This window comes from Cavia porcellus, unplaced genomic scaffold, assembly GCF_034190915.1.
Source record: "Cavia porcellus strain 051 isolate PalLab524CR breed Dunkin Hartley unplaced genomic scaffold, mCavPor4.1 scaffold_12, whole genome shotgun sequence".
In the NCBI taxonomy this organism is placed as follows: Eukaryota; Metazoa; Chordata; class Mammalia; order Rodentia; family Caviidae; genus Cavia; species Cavia porcellus.
Window position 1 is genome coordinate 72,563,164 of NW_026947495.1, and position 20,170 is coordinate 72,583,333.

A 20,170-nucleotide genomic window follows, 5' to 3' on the forward strand; every position below is an offset into this window, starting at 1 on the left:
AAGGGCCACCGTGTATGCTGCTGGGCCCTTGTGAAATCGGCTTCTCCAGAGTTCCACGTTTGTGTTGTCTTTAAAACCTTATTTTGGGCTTGTTTTGACGTATATCCTTATCTCTTATTCACCTCTTTAGCTAAATTGTAGTTTTATAAATTATGAACTTATTAATCTTTATAGTGGTGGTTGCTGCTGGAGTACTCGGAATGGACTAGCGTGAGCATGTCCCATCCCCAGGCAGCGCCACCTACCAAGCAACGAGGAGCACGTTTGCCTGGGCAGTACTGCCTGGCAGGTCCTCTGGGGGCACCGTGAGCCCTCGTGAATTTTCAGAGCACTTCCAGTTACTGTCCCCATATTTCCTTAGGAGGTGGCCGATTGCTGAGAAAAGGCAGCAAAGAATGGATATTCCTGATGGCATTAAGTCTTTTTTATAGAAAATGGACATTTTTATTCTGCGACTTGCATTCAGTGCTTAATCAGGAGGTGTTCATTTTGCACAGTGGTCATGAGTTTGGCATCTGTGTGAATGTATTTGTGGTAAAAGAGTAGGTGAAAATGGAAAAAGTAAGAATATACAGTCTTTGAGAAGTTGAGCTAGATATTTTACATAGCATGCATGTTTTCCTTTATAAGAACTTTGATTAACATAGTTAATTTACATACTTTAAAAGTATAAATTGTACGTAGTACATAAGTGATCTAAAGCAATATATATGTGTGTATATTTATATCTATATTTATAACTATAGAGATATATAGTTGTAGTGTTTTAAATTAGCTATTTGTTTTTCAGTTATTTTTCTGGCTTAGCACATAAAAAATAAACTAGAAATTGATGTCTCTTTTTTTAAAGAAATTGATGTCTTACATTCATCTATTATTTACTGTAAAGAAACTTTAAAAATTGATACTTTTCATCTTAATAATTCAAATGGTTTATTCTAACTTTATGAGTGATCTTAAGATCCAAACCAAAAGCCGATGTTTCTGATAATTTTTAATTTTAATGATTTAAAAGTTGTTCCTTGAGTTACATGAAATCTAGTCGTTACAGATATATTCATATTGTCCCTGAGTTCTCATTTGATGAATACTGGATAGTCAATTCAAAATTATGGAAATGAGATAATATTTATAAGATGACTACTTGACATTTGGAAAAATTTCAATGTATAATTAGCTATCTGATAAAGAAATCTATCCATTTTGGTATAAAATCAATGACACCTTCCCTTGCAAGTTGCTGAAAAAAAGTCCTAAATAGCTGGAGCCCAAAAGAGATTTTTTTAAAGAAGTGGGATCAACTTTAAATTGTGCTGTACTGGAAAACTAGTGCTTTTCTGCCTTTTAAAATTTTTCCGCTCTTTAATATTGACTTGGTTTTCAAACAGGATCTGAATTTGGTCACAGGAGGGCTATCCCAGATGTAAACCTTCCCCCAGAAAGTCCCAGCAAGCCTTCTCTCCAAGTCCAAACAAAACTCACGTCACATCTCATTGGCTGGGCCTGGGAAAAGGCCCAGTGGGGGACAAATTGGGCCACTAGAAGATTGAGATGCTTTTGTTGGTTTCAGCCTCTTCTGGCATCCACCACAACTTTGGGTTTTATCGAGATGAGAGCCCAAGCGAACCACATGAGTTACAAGGGGCCAGTGTGGGGTTCCCTAGAGGGAAACCCGAAAAGGCATGAAGGGATTCTGGGCAACAGAATCTTGCTACAAAGCTGCTTTGTGTGATCTAAAGAAAGGGGAATTTCATAGTTAACCAGTTCTGGATTTAAATTCGTAATTATACAAGGTGTTAGTGTCTTTTAGAAATAATTATATCCACTTTTGTTAAAGTAAAGTGTCTTAACCTATGATGCTATGCAAATACACACTTGTTTTATTGGTTTGTTTTATTTTGGTTTTTTTTTTTGCGTGTTTGTTAATGAGGTTTCCTTTCTGCAGATGCCAAATCTCAACCAACTGTTCAGTTTTCAAAAGCTTTAATTAAACTTCCGGACAACCATCACATTAGCAACGTTACCGGCTATCTTACAGTTCTACAACAGTTTTTGAAAGTGAATAATTTTCAGTATACAACTGGAATTACTCTCAGTAAACCAGGTACTTGCTAGTTTGTGCATAGTCTCAACGTATTTGTAAGAAACTTTACTATATAAATCTTTTTTCCAATGCAGTTTAATTAGGGATTTTTAGATAGTTATTAGAAATTTGATATTTGTTTAAGCTTTGGAAAGCACATGTCACTTTTAAAACATAAATCTTCATAGTTACTAAAATGTTTCTAAGCAATTTTTTTTCCTTTCTTTTTATCAGTACCGGGGATCGAACTCGGTACCGAGTTGCCTGCTTGCAAGGCAGGTGTCTAAGCAATTTTTTATTGATTGAGAGAATGATTGTGCTGAAGTCTTTGGCCTGCATTATCTCAAATTAAAGAAAATTTCATTTTATTTTAATTCATTAAATTTCATTTGACCCAAACCAAGTAAACTAAGTATAGAAAATGATATGATTATTATAAACTTTATAAGTTACAAGTACACTTAAAAATGGGAATTGGCTTTAAAGACATTTATACATGTCTTTTCATAGTTTGACTTGTTATGCAGTCTTACCAAACTGATGAACGTGTCAGTGACCCTAGAGCTAAATTCGCACTCTCGCCTGGTGATTTGTTGATGACAATGAGGTCTTAGGGGTTTTTGTTTTACCCGTAAGGGCACACTTCAGGTTGTAGCTACCAGGTTTTTTTTTTTTTCCCCAAGGCTTTTGTTAGGTATAGGTAGGTGCAAAATAAAATAAAATAAAATAAATAAAAAGAACCAAACACATAGATTGGAGTAAGCCATTGTAATTTTTCTTTTTATATGTTTTAACTATCCTCTCTGAGTTATATATCAGTAAATATTGTGTATATATGCTTTCCAGAGTCAACAGCTTCAATATTTTAGACTCTTGTGATTTAAAACTGAAGGGGATGATGGGATTTTACACTTACATGTGACTACATGTCCACATTATTCTACCAATTCTAATTGCTCCTTGCAGCATAACTGGGAGCCCATTGTTTAAAATCATCTCGCACAATTGTGTAATTAGATCGTCTCAGTTGTGTTAGTTTTGAATTTCTCTGTCTCTGTTTCTGTCTCTCTCTTTCCTCTGTCTTCTTTCTCTTTTCTTTTTCATCTATAAATTTAAAAAAGTTTTTGGATGCTTCATTTGGGAAACAGCCAGAAATGACAGCAATAAGCAATAATGACAAACTGGTCTTCCTGGTTAGGCAGGCATCTTCTCTGCAGTGATTCCCACACTAGTGACCCTCACTTTCTGATCACAAAATTTTTCCCTTCTCTACACAGCTGTGACTGCAACAGACATTCCCTGCAGTGCACTGCAGCTAGTTCTCTGGTAGCTCGTGAAAAATTTCAGTAAGCCAGCTGTGACTTTCTCCGGTCACTGAAGACACAGGGCCGATGGCCACCTGTGTTGCTGGCACTTCCAAGATCATACCTGATGTGAGGTTTTGTGCTCATTTATCCCCCATGGAAGGCTCTCCTCTGCATCTTGGCATGGGTGTCTCCTGCCCACTGGACACAGCTCAAATGCCCCTCTTCAGGAGGACTCTCTATTGATCCCATAGGTTACATTTCCGTTATAGATGACGGTGTGTTAATTAATGTTTTCTGGGGGCGTGGGACTGACTAAGAAATGGAAGAAGAACGAGAAAGGATGTTCGTTCTTTTTCTTTCTATTTTGTAATACTGGGGATTGAACTTAGAGCCTCTGTGCTCAGCTACATTCCCAGCCGTTTTTATATTTCAACTTCTATGAATGATTACTAAGTGTATACTTGGACATAATTTTAAACAAATGCTGATATGAGGACTTCTCTGATTTGCAAAGTTGCCCAAGCTGGACTCAAACTTGCCATCCTCGTGCCTCAGCTTCCCACAGTGCTGGGATTGCAGGCGTCTACCACCATGCCCAGCAAAAAAGGGCTTTTGATAGCATCAGTAACTTTGTATGTGTGTATTCAGCGTCTCTTTGGAGCCCATATGAGTATGTTGGGCCAGTAGAAGTTTTATAAATGTGTTAAATGAACGAATAAAGCTCTAGCTTTGAAGCCAAATATTCAAAAATTACATTAGGACAAAGCAAATAATAGTATAGTTTCTCTGTTTCTAATGTTCTAATAAATTTCTTAGAAAATTTAAAATTATCAAATAATTCATAGAAATCAATACCATACTTTAAACATGATAGCCATATCTTTATGCATTTTAAATGTCCTGGTGTACATTATCACTAATATTTTAAAGCAAAAGACAGAGTACTTTTTACTTTCGTCTTCTTCAAAGAAACAGAAAACAGATCTCTAAGAAAGCATACAATAGATTACATAATCTAATATGTAGAACTTTAGGAAAATCAGGAAAACCAGTCTTTCTATTTAACCTGTTTTCTTCTACTCTTTGGGCTCGAGGTATGATGTGATACCAGCGTTTGAAATCTAAGTTTATGTTAATTGTTTTAATTATATTATTACTAAGCATATGTCAAGACGTAAGTTTAAACAAATAATGATACTGCTTAGCGATTTTGGTTTTGTGTTTAATTGCCAACTGCCAAGCTTGCCTGTGACAGTTTCCATTTTTAAGAAGAGTACTTTTTACACACAGGGCACAGCTGAGTGAGTTGATTATGTGAGATGCCGGTCTAGTGTTGCAGGTCTGTATCGAGGAGGATTGAGGATGTGGGATGGTGCAGCCTCTGTTTACGTACAGTAGTGGAGATGTGATTTTTGGTCATTGGTTGTTAAATTTTTAAAAACATTTGATAGAATTCCAGTGTCCTTGGTAACTGGATGATGGTGTGAGAATTAGGTAACTCAGGCTTAGACTGACTCGTCTATGTTACACTGGAGGCTTTCACTTATTTATGAAATCTTTTGAAATTACTTTTGAAAAGTCTGTAATGGGAAGCCAGTAACTATTTGATGTTAAAATGGGTGACTCTGGATGAAAATCGAGAAGCTGGGTATTTTAGACCCCTAATAATTTTTATGTATCTCTAATGTGTTTACATAGAATTTGAACATACTGTCCTTTTTTTAGGTTTTGAAAACGTTGAATTGACCCCTCTTGCTGCAATATGTGTGAAAATATTTTCTGGGGGGAAAGAATTAAAAGTGAATGGCTCTATCCAAGTGTCTCTTCCTCTTCCACACACAAATAATGTGAGAGCAGGGGATCGGATCCCTGCGTGGACCTTCAATATGAACACAGGTATGTCATCGAGGTGAAAGCCTTTCGAACAGTTGAGAATTTCATCTGAGAATTCGATGTAGTTCTGGCTTTCCAGTGATATAACTTTATATGCTTTATTAGTAATCAAAATGGACCTGGTTTTGATTACTATGAAACAGTTACGGGCAGATAGGATGTCAATACATTATGTCAAAAAAAAGTGTTATTTACTCACCTTCTCTTGTATTTTTCATACTGCCAACATTTTGAGATAAAATTTTTTTTGAAAAATGTATCCTTTTAAATGTTTGTTTTGGGGGCCTCAGATTTAGCTCAGTGACATAAACGCTTTGCAAATGTGTGGTTGTGAGTTTGATTTCCAGTATGAAAATAAAATTGTTTTAACAGAAGATAGGACTTTACTTAAAAGCTTGATTAAAGCAATTAAGTAATGTAGACTAATTTCATGAAAAGAGAAACATGTGATTAAGAAAATGAAAGCAGGGGCTGGGGATTAGCTCAGCGGCATAAGCGCCTGCCTTGTAAGCCCGTGGTCGTGAGTTTGATTCCTGATACTGATAAAAAAAAAAAGAAAAGAAAATGAAAACATGAAAAACACTTAGGAAGAATTACTCTAGTGTTCTGTAGCATCTTAGTTATTAGGGTAACAGTGTGTAAAATATTCCAAAAAAATAGGAAGTGGATCCAAAGATTCCTAACATACAGACAAGATACATATTTGAGGAGATAGAAATGCAAATTACTCTGATTTAATGATTATACCTTGCATATGTGTGTCACAGTATATTTTACCTTGAAACAATTAAAAATAAACTACTGCTTTACATGTTGTAAATAATTTACTACAATAAGAAGCCAAACATATAAATAGCTGTTGTTATTTGCACATAAAACTTCATGAGATACGTGGGTTTTACTGAATTCTTTTCTCTGTGGAGGGCAAGATTTTATTGAACCAGATAGCAGTTCTTATAGTTTAAAAAAATTCTAGTCAGTTACATTAATGGCATTAGAAAAACAATGTTTAGTAAATTAATAATGCTGTAAAATAAACACTGTAAATACTTAATTAAAATCCCAGCACAGGTGATAAATAACTACCTGAAATGAGCTAAAATTTCACTATTCACATCTTTTGGAAATGTTTCAGTGTGTACAATTTAAACATTAATTAGACAGAAAGTATTTTTCTAAGTGTGTCACATCCTTAGTTCATTTATAGTCAAATAAATCAAATTGTTCTAAGTTGTATACTATGCACTGTACTATAAAATGATATATTTAACATACATTATTCTATGATAATATTTTGTGGTATTCTAGTCTTTGAAAAAGTCCTGAATAGCACTCTTCATGTGACTTATTAGCAAAGTCCTGTCAGCTCTGAAGATACATGATTATATGTATATGTACATGTACAGATACGTTATAGCTAGCACTTTTTATTTGCCTTCCTTTTTAGGTGCTTGGGTGAATTCTGGCCGAGGAGTGGTCAAAGAACAGGACAGTCATTTAATCTGGACTTACGATGCACCCCATTTGGGCTACTGGGTAGCAGCTCCCCTTCCAGGAATGAGAGGTACCTTAACAATGAAAAATAAGTTTAGAAATAAATACAGGTATCACGCTGGAAGCTCTGTCACCAGCCCTGTATTCATGCTAGGCTTTTCCCTTCCTGGCTGTGTGACTCTGGAGAAGGCACTTAACCTCAGCTCTGCTTTGTGACCAGGGCATGTTTGCATACTGAGCAGTGCGGTTCATGTTGGGGAGCTGTCCAGGCATATGATGTATCTTGACCATTTTGATGCATTTTCCCACCCTCTCCCTTTCCCCGATCCTCTTCCCCATCTCTAAGACATACTGTTTCTTGCAGCTTTATTATGGGTTTCTTTTGTGAGACAAACTGTGTGATATTTAACCTTCTGCATCTGACTTACTCTCATGATATTATGGTCTAAAGTGCTGTTTTCCTGCGTGTGACATGGCTTCATTTTTCTTACGGCTGGATAGTATTTTGTTGTGTATATACGCTACATTTTTCTATATGGTCTCTATTTTTAAAAAATATATGTATGAAAACACTAAGGTCCATGAACTCTGAGGACTCTGATAGCTATAATGTAATATCTGACGGATCTCTGAAGGAGTTTGTTCACATAGGTGGTTATTTAGTGTGTGTCTTAGTCTTTTTTGTTTGTTTGTTTTGTTTAGTTTTGGTTGCTAGAACTCAGTATCCCAGTACCCAGAGGGTTATTTTGGCTGAGGTCACAGTCCTCACACTGTGACGGGGAAGGAAGGCATGACAGAGTGGCAGAACAGAGGAAGCTGCCCCCCTCATGGCAGCCAGGAAGGAGCTGGGAGGGAGACAGACCCTGGCAGGCGACCCCTCCTGGCCAGCCCCAGCTCCTATCAGCACATCAGCCGTCAGCCGTCAGCTGTAAGCCCCATAATCCAAGCACTTCCCAAAGACACGAGGCTTTGGAGGCCACTTCAGATCTAAGCCGCAGCTGTGTACCTCCATGGCAAATGAATTCTGTCCGGATGAATTAAGAGTTTTCAGTTACAATCAATAGAAACAGATTTTGGGTAATTTCTGAACACCTGAAACAGGATTCTAGGGCAGGCTGAAGAACTGGTGTGGGAAGAGGCCAGGATCCCTGCAGCTCCAAGACCCAGTGAGCAGCCAGGGTGGCTGTCGTGGCTGGTGGCTGTGGTGGTGACCCACCCCTGCCTCCTGTTGTCTTCCCATTGCCCTCTTCTGGCTCACTCTGGAGACCCTGAGTCCGCTCACTGGACCTGACCTTGCATTGTGAGCACATCCCCTGGCCTGTGGGCTGGGAGGGTGGGAGGCTGTCTGTCCATCAGGTGTCTCCAGCTTGCTCTGGAGAGAAGGTAGAGGAGAAACCAAAGGAAAACAGACCTGACCTGAAGCCTGGTACAGAAGGGGATGCTGGGATCTGGTGGCTGGAACCTGTGGATTGTCTGTTAGGGACACCCACAGTCTAGGAGAAATGAGTGTCTCATTTACTTACATTTAATATCATCACATGACTAAGAGTGTCTGCACCCAGGGAAATCCTCATTTAGTAAATTTCTCAAGAACTTTACACATTGTGTTTTTTATCCCTTACATCTTTGTGAGTAAAGAGGAAGCCACCTGCCGGCTGTAGTCTGGACTGATTCCCCCATTGCCTGCTCCCGCCTCGCGGGCCCTTTCAGCGATTGCTGGCCTAAATGGAACTGGTTCTTCACATTCCCTGCCACCGGCTAGGCTTGCTTGCACTGTTTTTTGTTTTTTAATTTTAATTTTTTTTATTCATTGTCCTACATCTTCATACGTTGGGTATTTACAGAATGAGAGCAAAGCAAAACTTTTAGTGTTCATTTAATGAGGATCTGGGATTGAAAGTTCAGGTGGGCATCATTCTTCTAGGATCTTTTTGGTTTTTCAAATGTTTCGGCTCCCAGCTGAGAGACAGCTGCTGCCTGACTGTTTCATGCTGGTCAGCGATCACCCAGATTCAGAGTGTAAATGACATTTTACTCACGTCTCTCTGCAGTATGCTGTCATCTAACTTTATCTTTTATTTTGAAGATGCAGGTTTTGCCAAGAAATGTTTTAAAAATCCATTTGATTTTTATTTTCATTTTAAATGTCAAACCATGCAGCCAAACAAGGTTTTGTTCAATGAAACCAACATTTACAATTCCTTTAGAAGAAACAGCCATTAGCCAATGCAATGAAGAATAATAATTCTTTTTATTTCTATTTGAAGTTAGTTCTTGCAAGATTATTTATTCAGAAACCAGAGGGTGGTCACCTTTGTTCTCTGTGTTATAAAATACCACTCAGTTTTGCCAGCTGTTTGGCCTTATCCTCTTTTAGATTTCCAATCATCATGAAATATTCACAACGAAGCACAATTAATATTTATTGGTACTTCAACTCAACTAAATCTAAGTTATTTCCTTTTAAATAAAAGTAAACTAAGGATCACTTGGGTTTTCTAGAGAAATATACTTTCACTAAAAATATACCTAAAGCAACCAGTTTGCATAAGATGGTTTTATGAATAGAAAAAGCCAAAATCATTTTCTAAAAGAGGTAGAAGTTCTGTTCCAGCTTATCTGTTGGGAGAGATTTTGTGTGGGCCTCAATACTCAAACAGAATTGTGGGATTCTCACTTAGCTTGAACGAGACACCTTTCTGTGATGCTTTTGAGCAGTCTGCTCTGCAGACATATCCTGCCTGGAGGAACACTGTACCATTAGAGGTTCGAATGACTTGCAAGTAGCTTTGCCTTTGCTTAAAATTTATAGGGTGAGCTTGAAAGAGGGACGTACCCATCTGAGTGTTAGTTGCTTTGTTTTTAACTCAGGGCTTGGCTACTGTATTCATCTGTTCAGGTTATCATAGCCAGACTCCATAGTAGGGTAGTGTATAAAGGACAGAAATTCTGTTTTCTCACATTGTGGAGGCTGGAAGCCCCAGAGCTGGGTTGAGAGGCGTTTCTTGGTGGTCTTCTTGCAGTGACCTGTATGTGTTCACTGTGGAATCCTCCTCTCTCTGTACCATGGCATCTCTCCTATTTGATTAGGGCTCAACCCTCATGACTTCACTTAACCTGTCACCTCTCTAGGCCCTGAAGCAAATTCAGTTATAGTGGGGCTGGGACCTCAGCACATGAATTTTAGTCCAGTGTTGATTCGGCCAGGATATGCTTGCAGAATGGATGGCTCTGAATATCACTAGAATGTGTCTGATTCAACAGATGTGATTATTCCTGCAAAGGGAGTAACAACATATTCTGTTCATGCAGAACATTTCTGACACTGGTGTATGTGTGTGAAGGGCGTGGGAGGGTTCCTTACACAAAGGATTTCTCCAGTAAAGATGCATTGCCATTCATTTCTTTCAAAATACTCCCCCTCATTTATTCCATCATTCTTGGGACTGTATCTTGTCCTATAACAAACTTTTTTAATTTAATCATTCTCAGTACTTCTTATTGACTCCTTGTATAATCAGACTTTATTACAGTGTTTGGTCCTGCATGAGATTCTAGGATAGAATTAAGCTACTGTAGTTGTTTTTAAATTTAATTAAAGAAATTTTGTATTACACTGCTGTGCTTAATTGTTGAATATGGTATGCACTGTGTTATCAGTTACTATCTATGAAAATAGCTGTTACCAGAGTGCCTGTTGTATAACTTCAAATCTTCACTCAGTAACAACCTTTGTCACCATTTGCTGAGTGCTTATCAAGGCCAAGCACTGTTCTGCCTCGAAATTATTAATTCATATTAATCCCCAGGGCTCATATGAGCTATATATGACTTTTTAAAAAATTTCTGCTTTGCAGATAGGGAAGCTGAGATCTGAAGATGTGAAGCCACCCCAAACTCCATTGTGGTGATCTATATGCATCACCACAATGCTACTTCTCCAAATCTATGAATATTACGATTATTGTGTCACTTTTATCAACCCTAACCCTAACCCTAACGGATACACGTGTGACCTGATGATATTTCAGTCTCTTCCAGGGCCCTCAGTTAGGGTTAGGATCCTAACTGTGGATATTTTCTCGAGGTAGAGATGGACAGAAAATCAGTGTCCCATCCTTCTTCTCATCCTAAATGTACATTCAGAGTGTAATTGAGAGTGACAAGTGGACTTAATGTATGCTACGTCCTTTTCTGAGGAAGATGAAAGCAGATTCCCTCATGAGGAGTGGCCTGATAGCATTCATTTCCATGCAGACTCTAATAGCTTATCTTGACCTCCTGTTATACGGGCTACCGTTTACTTAGTGAAGCTTACCTTGAGAGCAGGGGTGTGTGTGTGCGTGCTCGCGCGTGCGCGCGCAGACACGTGCACCTGCACGCATGCACACAAACATGCACTGGCTGTGTAGGCTCTCCTAGGAGGACAGCGGGTCCCCTAGGCTCTTGCTGGGCTCAGTCTGCCCAAAGTCATGGTGTCTCCATAACTGTAACCCCAGGAAGAAGGGCTTGCAGCTTCTGATCTTTCAAGTCTCAGAACTTTTGAATTCTTTATATGTGTTACATCCCTGCTTGCACTGGTCAATTCTTTTTGACTTTAACATTTCTCCTTTTTTCCCCTAGTTATTTGCAACTAGTGATGCTATTAGAAATCTATCTCAAAAACCCTTAGCATAAAGGTCCAGTTAGTTAGAAATATTTCTACCAGTTTATCAAATATTTTGCTACGACTGTCTGGGCCACTGATTTTACTGCTTCCGGAATCCTCACTACATCCTACCTGACCCAGAAGCCAGTGTCACGTATTTTAGGTTTTTGTTACAGTCGCGTCTCAGGATCCAAGTAGTAATTTCTCCAATACACAGCCCTTAGAGACTATTAGGGAAACAGAAGGGGACTGGGAGGAAGGGAGGTAACAGGCTGGTATGATCAAAGTATGTTGCACACAGGTATGCATATGCCACAGATACCCTGCTATCTCAGTGGCTGACACTAGCACACATCAATTTCTCTTTCTGTGGCATGAGTGCTTTGAGTTAGCTGTTGTGTTGGGGGTTTGGCTTGGTTCAATCCAACTTATTTTCTCATTCCAGAACCCAAGGTGAAGGAGTAGTGACCTTTTCCGTACCAAAGTGCCTTAGCAAGAGGATAGAGCCACACCTTGCAGCCTCATTTACATTGCATTTGATCAAAGCAAGTCCATTGATTAATCCCAAGGGGTAGGGAAGGTGCGCTCCATCCACAGGGAAGGCTGCCCTGGGAGGGAACCAAACAAAACTGTGTGCACTTAGGCTGCCTCATCTAGGATTTGACTTAGCTGACTACTTGACCTAAAAGAGTGTTTTCTCTCTCTCTTTCTCCCTTTTTTCTTTGTTTATATTGAACCTTGGAGGTTCAGGTATAAATGAAGATTCCAAGGACATAACAGCCTACCACACAGTGTTTCTTACAGCCATATTAGGAGGAACCATAGTCATTGTCATTGGATTTTTTGCTGTACTTCTTTGTTATTGCAGGTAAGAACAACATGAATCAATGTGGATAAACACAGAAAATATCAAACATAGTGTCATTTCAACATTCCATGTATTGCAAACTTGATTTGTAGAAATAAATGTAGTCTTCAAGATATGTAGATTAGAGATCAAAAGCATTATATCCTAACTAACAGTAGCATTGCTTAGGTGGTTTGCATATTGTGGGGTTAATTTACAAAGCTGAGCCTGCTAGATCATAACTCTTAAATAACTTTGTATTATCTTCTATTGTAGGGATAAGTGTGGTACTCCACCAAAAAGAGAAAGAAATACCACTAAACTTGAAGTGCTTAAAAGAGACCAGACAACTTCAACAACACACATTAATCACATTAGTTCAGTCAAAGCTGCATTAAAATCTGAGGACAAATCACAGTTATTCAATGCCCAAAACTCCTCATATAGTCCTCAAAAGAAGGAACCATCAAAGGCAGAAACAGAAGAAAGAGTTTCCATGGTAAAAACTCGGGATAATTTTAAAATCTACAACGAAGATGTTTCGTTTCTATCAGCCAGTCAAAGCAGTTACTCGAGAAAACCAATACAGTCATTGGAGCCCAATATGGGGACCAAACAGCCTAAGCACATTAGCAACAACCTGTCTTCGTCGTTAGGTGGCGCTCCTGAGGAAAAGCGGTACCTCACAGGGACTGAGGAGGGGTATGGGTGTTCCCAGATTCCCGAACAGCTTATGCATATCTACAGCCAGCCCATCGCCATCCTACAAACATCTGACCTTTTCTCTGCTCCAGAGCAGTTACACACTGCCAAGTCAGCCACTCTGCCAAGAAAGGGTCAGTTAGTCTACGGCCAACTGATGGAACCAGTGAACAGAGAGAACTTCACGCAGACATTGCCCAAAATGCCAATGCATTCTCATGCCCAGCCCCCAGATGCCAGAGAGGAGGACATTGTCCTGGAAGGTCAGCAGAGCTTGCCGTCCCAGACTTCAGATTGGAGCCGGTATTCCAACAGCTTACTGGAATCGGTCTCTGTGCCTGGAACCTTGAATGAAGCCGTCGTAATGACTCCATTTTCATCAGAACTTCAAGGGATTTCAGAACAGACCCTCCTGGAGCTGTCCAAAGGAAAGCCCTCCCCTCACCCCAGAGCTTGGTTTGTGTCTCTCGATGGAAAGCCAGTTGCTCAAGTGAGGCATTCCTTCATAGACCTGAAAAAGGGTAAGAGAACCCAGAGCAATGACACAAGCCTGGACTCCGGGGTGGACATGAATGAGCACCACTCGAGCAGGAAGCTCGAGCGGGAGAAGACATTCATCAAGAGCGTGCATCAGCCCAAGATCCTGTACTTGGAAGATTTAGACCTGAGCAGCAGCGAGAGTGGGACCACCGTCTGCTCCCCAGAGGACCCAGCTTTGAGGCACATCCTGGATGGAGGGAGTGGCGTTATCATGGAGCACCCCAGGGAAGAGTCCCCAGGAAGAAAAAGCACTGTCGAAGATTTTGAAGCCAATATTTCGCCCACGAAAAAGAGGGGCAGACCACCACTAGCCAAAAGAGATAGCAAGACCAACATTTGGAAGAAACGAGAGGAGCGCCCACTGATCCCCATTAATTAGCCCCTCGCGGGCTGCTTGTTCTTGCTTCCGGCGGTAAACTGCAATATGGAATTCTTAAGAAACTGAGACTGAGCCGTGGTCTGGTTCCTGGACATGTCTCAAGTGGAGTAAATCACAGAATGGTTTGACTGGTCTCAGTCACCAGAGAGAAAGATACCAGGGGAGGATGCTTTTTCCTGGCCTGTTCCTTTCATTTATTTTTGAGTGCTGAATTTGAAGTATTTAAGTTTTCAAACTGTAAAATAGTGTCGAGACGTTAGTTATTGTTTGCCAATTTGGTACTGACTCTTCTAAGAGTAAGACCGTGAACCGTGAACTCCCGAAGTTGCTTCCCCAAAATGTTGCCTCTGCCTCCACCACTACCCTGTGGAACCTTTAGGAATGAAACTCTCCAGGCATCATCCTTGTGAAATGTTACAGTTACGTCCTCCTCTGCCTTTACTTAAAAAACCAACTTGATAAAGGTTTGGACTGTTGTTATCCTAGAGTTCAAAGACCAAGCACCATTTTCTTTGTCTGAGGTAAATAGCATGTGTATCGTATCACCCCAAAAGTAAACTCTACACTCATAGAAAGTGGACAAGAAGCTGCCTGACCATTAAATGGGGTTGTTTATGAATGTAACTTCACAACATAAATAAGGTATTGATTTGTTATGTAGAAATTTGAGAAATGTATACTCTAATACTGGATTTTATTTCTTAATCTTTTCTTTTTTCCTCCCCTCAAGGATTAAGTGACCTTAGCTATGAAGGAAATTTCTTTTAAGTAATCCACAAAACAATGATATTACAAGTTAAGATCAATTTTAACATAGTCTGTTTCAACCAACCTTAGTCACTTAAAGGCTATCAAACATGACTTAAAAATGATAGAAGAGTTGCATGTGAACAGGAAAATGTTAAGATATGTGGAGATAAAGAAAATAAACATTTCACCTCGATGAGCTGAAAAAGAAAAGCCATTTTTCTGAGGATCAGAAATGTTTTCAGGATACTAATTATGTAAAGAGATGTTTCCATTTTTAAAGGACATTTTTGAGGAAAAGAGTTTCAATTTCAGGAGAAATATAAATTTTTCTTTATATCACTTGTAGTTTTTTTACTTCTTAGTTTTAGAAGTATTATATCAAAATCCTTTTTTAAAAATCACAGAAAATTCAGTGTGAACACATTCAATATTTGTTTTTAATTATGTGTCTTCAACTCTGAAGTATCATTCATAGGTCCTAAAAATAAAGGCGCTTGTTAATTAAAATCAGCCCACCCCATGTTTCTTAAAAATTCTATGAAGACTTGTCTGAAACACCTTTCCCTTCCCCTTGGTGGAAAATAACAGAACTAAATTGCTTTATTTATCATTCACTGCTATTCAAAGTAAGAGCAACATAGAAACTCAAGCCGCCCAAACAAGTTGAAAAAACCAAAATAGTTTCATTAGCTTTAGTAACATTGTAGATAGATGTACAATGGAAGAAAACATCTTTTTCCCTTGAGATAGTAGACTTCAGCCAGTATTTTCCTGTAACCACTTCTGAAGCATCTAATTGGTCAAACAGCTCTGTACTTTCTGTATTATCCCAAAGAATTTAAGGACAGGTATTTACATAATTTGCTATAATTACCCTAATCCACAGAAGAGATAAACATTTTGGGTCAATATGATTTTTTTAAAGTAGTGTTAAGGTTTACACTTAGAGGAGGCTTTTTGTTGGTCTTATAGAGAAAGGTTTATTAGACGCAGCAGGAAAAAAGATGATTTGGAAAAGGTTAAGGATGTTAAGTGCTCTACGGAAGTGCCTTTGATACAGATTTGCATTATTAGAAGGATACAGTAACATCTTTCTTAAGTGTACATTTTCTCTCTTAGCCAAATTAATCAGATGTGCAGTTTTTATTAAAAATTATGGACCTAGTGTTTCATGTTGGAACAAAGAAGTTTGCATGGAAGTAACCATTCTTTTTGTGTTTAACCCTTTTGGTAAATGCAGCACATGTTGATAAATTGTTTATGTTCAAATGAGGTTAGAAACTACATAGCAAATTATCGCACCTCCTCAATATTTTAAGTGTATACTTCTCACCTTTAAAATGTTTCATCTCTCAGCTTGGAAATGAAATACATGTGTTGGTGTATGGGCCTACATTCCAGAATGTAGCTTACTTTATTCATCTTGTGCAAGGGAAAGAGATGACAGACCCCAAGGGCTTTTCTACACCTTTGTGTTTAGTTTCCCAAAAAAGTTTATTATTTCTCCCCCAACTTCTGTTATTCCTACTTCTCTCCAGCTTCCTTCTCCTCCTTTGTCACTGCACGTACTGCTTGTGGTTGGGAATTTTAGGCAATTTAACTTTTCTAACCATCAAAAGAGTGTGACTTTTTCATTTGTGAGCAGTTCACAGACTTCCTGTTAGAAAACTGAAGCCATCTACTTTTTCTTAACCCAATGATAATAAATGAACAATATTCACTACTTTCTTGAATTTTTAAATTGAAAACTAAGTTTTTCTGCAAGTATAAATCTAGATAATTTTGGTTACAAATCGTTAACATTTGAGGATCCTTTGTACATACTCTGGGTATATCTTAAAGGCAAAATATTCAAACTGATGGGTTCATTTGCTAAACCACAGCTATATGTATTTTTGAATACATACGATGTTGAGACTTTATAAAATCAATTTTTATGAATTTATGCAGTTGTAAGGGGATGACGCCCTTTTGTAATGCGTAATACACCACGAAGATCACAAATGTTGAAGAATAAAATAACTTAGTTGTTTTGGCCATCACTTTTGAGATCTCTTTCCATGTGTTCAAATCCTTCAGTATCAATACATATTATAGGATTTTATAGATCTGTGGGTCAAATAATGCCCCACAAAACTTCCCAGAAAGGTAAACCTCGAAGTTACACATTCATTTATAAGGTATGGGTTACTTATTACTCCATGCACTGACATTGTGAAAGAATTTGACTGTATTAATTTTGCATTTCAGACCTAGAGTTTACATTTTGCCCTCTTGTTTCCAAGTGTTTCTATCTTTTGTATCCTTTCTTCAGAGAAATCTCCTATTTTAGTGTATTTATTGCCATTATTTCTGTACTTACTGCTCAAAACTGTAACAGATTTGTAAAATGTTAAACCTAGTTCATTAAAGATAAGACATGAAAGAGTGGACTCGGTGCATTGTTTGATTTTGGGTAAAATGCAGGAGCTGCCCCTGTCAGTTGTGATTTAATATGGTAAACAGCTGCTTACTTTCTACTGATTAAATTGTGCACAGTAAAATAAGCTCTGTTTATATAATGAACTGGAGAACTTTGTATGTCAGGGCTCCGAAGTTCACATTTTTACTATTGAAGCTGATTGTAGATACACTGTTTTCCATACAGCAAGAGTAAAATTGTTATAGTTTTAAACAGTTTATAATTCCTGTAACATCAGAATGCAAAATTGAAGTGATGAAATCCCTCATTCCATTTTAAAAACATTCTTTGGTTTTTAAATCTAAGACTAAATGATAACTCAAAGGCCATTCACATGTAAGTGTTACATTGCCAAGGGCCTCTGTTTAACCAAATGAACAACCTTTGAATTCAAGAAGTTTGTATTCAGAAGGTTTACATTTTTTTTTTTTAAATAAGGTCGTATATATTCCATCCTGACCTTGAACTCACTGTGTAATCCAGGCTGGCCTTGAGCTCATAGTGACCTTCCTGCTTCAGCCTCCTGAGTGCTGGCATTACATTACACGCCTGGTTTAGAATAGTTTTGTAAATTATCCTTGCTGCCATGTTTTTAGATGTTTTTTATAATTTTTCACATTAATATGTATAATTACCTTTGTCCTGTTTGATGGGATTGGGCTCTGACTCCAGTGGTGTAACAGTGTGAGTCCCACCCTGGCTAGGTGACGGGGACTTCCACTTGGAGCCCTGAAAGGACAGCCGGCCTTTGCTCCAGGGCCTGGTCTTCTTCTGGGAGGCCCTGAAGTCTCAGAAATGCTCACCTCCTGGAGGAGCGTGGAGACCCAAGCAGAAGGCATTTCCTAAATCACCATCCCGTTCTCACCGCAACAGGAAAAGTAATATGGGAAGAATGATAGGAAACAGAACTACAGGCAAGGGACGTGGATGGACACGAGATATTTTAATTAGTTCGTCAAAAATGATTCACCTGCTAGCCCTTAATAATCGTGACAGATAAACAGGGACCCTTCCTTTGGACTGCGTGTTGGAAATGTTAAGCTACATCACAGAATTACTTTGTGTAGACTACATAAACATCACCTTTCACCCACCCGTTTATAGGTGGATGTTTTTGTCAGGATCCACAGTTGGGATAGGTTACATCCTGCGTAAGCTCTGTCTGTATCAGTGGTGCTAATTACTGCAAGGAAACTGTTGGATTTGGATTTCCCTTCTCCATCAAAATAAAGGTTATTTTTTTCTTGTCTTTTCCTTTTATTTTGAGCTTCAATGTTATTCAGCCTATAAACTTCTAGCTACTGAATTTTTTTTTTGCTTTTCTGAAGTATAACATCTTAAGAATATGATGCCAGAAAAATAGTCTGGAACTAAATCACAATTTATTATGTTAAACACCAAAACTTTGATAGATAATCACAAATGATAAGTCATTCAATACATTTGGGGAATTTCTTAGGAAAAAGAACCATTTTGTCTTTTGAGTTTATAACTCCATTAAGCTATGTTAAAGATCAGTTTTTACTACCTGTGGTATTTGTCAAAGATAATGTTTTCTCCATTTTATTAGCTATAATACACAAATACCTTCCTGTTTTTGTTGAGAAGGCTTACATATTGGGTGCATTATGACAAAACCTTGCTTAATGCTGTAATTCCTGATTTTCAAACCTAATGCTTGCTCTGCTTGTGTGAAGAGCACTTAGGGAGACTCCTATTTCCCATTTGAGTTGGGTTTTTCCCTTCTGTTCATATTAACTAGGGGTTTCATAATTCATATGTTGACTGGGTTTAATCCTCATAGACCTTATTAAAACACTAGACTAACTGCAGACAGTCTGACTCAAAACAAATCAGGTAATTACATTCCCATGAGTCTCCAAGGTTATCATATGCAAACAACTTCATTAACAATTTTAAATGTCACACAGAAAAGCATAATTGGGACTATTCTATGGAATAAATATCTCAGTAAGTTTTATTTTACATCCGTTTCAGTTCACAAAATACGTTTTGTGTAGAAAGTACTTTTAAAACAATCAGTTTAAATTTATCTCCATAATCATATTTTGTAATACATAATATTTTGAAACCAGTTTTTAATTTAGGTAACTTCTAAAGATTTGTACCCATTAAAGACAGAGAGTTTGTTAACACCTATATATGCTTACAGATGTCTTTTCTCATTGTTACTGTTTTTCCATCTGGAGTTTATTTCTGATTTTTAAAAATGGTTGTATCTCTATATTCCACAGATTTAACCAAAATACTGATAATTTTAATACTGACAAAGAAGATGCTACTAGCAAGTAGGCGAGGTTTGAAATTTAGGAGATTCTTTTATAGGGAGAGCTTACATTTATACTTTTCCAACCAGGTATAATTTTTACTTCATGTACAGATAAAATGGAAAACAAAAGTTTCTAAAAGGAAAGTTTTGCTAATAATCTTTCACACTTACTGGTTTCCTGAAGCCCTGGTTTGTTAAAAAAAAAAAAAAAATCATTTTCGTTTTCCATGATGAGACTAAAAAAAAGCTGAAAGGAATTAGTTATAACAGAACTGTATTTATTCTTACTGATAGAGACCTGCCTATTTCTTCTGCTTCTTTTAGAAGCCCAGGTAAACTTTAATACTGATAAAATTGGCCGTGTAAAACAACTCCAGCATGAATCAGAGAATTTCTAAAGTTTCATCTGCACCACAATGGAGTCGTCAATTCACTCCAAAATCTGTGTTATAAATGTACTGTCCTGTGGTGTATACCAAATTCTTACAATGAACTGTTGTAGTTTATCTCCTCAGTTCACAAGCTCTGTATGCAGAATTGTGTTTATAACTCCTCTAAATCCCAATAATACTTTTGTTATAATATGTGCTCAATAAGTAGACTTATGGATTGAAAAAATGACAGTTGATTGTGTTCAGGGGAAAGCATGTAATGTGTTCCGGGTAGGAGGAAGTGTGACATCAGCACACTGGTTCCCCCACAGCCCCAAGGATTCAGCAGCCACCCACAAACCAAAGTGCCCCCCTGGAGCTCTGGGATCCCTGAAGACAGAGTGA

At 38.1% G+C, this 20,170-nt stretch overlaps 1 protein-coding gene across 2 annotated transcripts in view; it reads left to right on the plus strand.

Annotated features, from left to right (window-relative positions):
* Positions 1-17,075, plus strand: part of Fam171b (family with sequence similarity 171 member B) — a 66,421-nt gene extending 49,346 nt beyond the window's left edge. The window contains exons 4-8 of one of the 2 annotated variants that reach the window (XM_063259415.1): positions 1,946-2,104; positions 5,116-5,286; positions 6,731-6,847; positions 12,176-12,293; positions 12,549-17,075. In XM_063259415.1, the coding sequence (XP_063115485.1) occupies positions 1,946-2,104; positions 5,116-5,286; positions 6,731-6,847; positions 12,176-12,293; positions 12,549-13,893 (1,910 nt within the window). In that variant the 3' untranslated portion in view covers positions 13,894-17,075. Of the gene's footprint in view, positions 1-1,945; positions 2,105-5,115; positions 5,287-6,730; positions 6,848-12,169; positions 12,294-12,548 lie in introns of both variants that reach the window. The other variant, XM_063259414.1, reaches the window with a different exon arrangement.
* Positions 17,076-20,170: the final 3,095 nt, after the last annotated feature.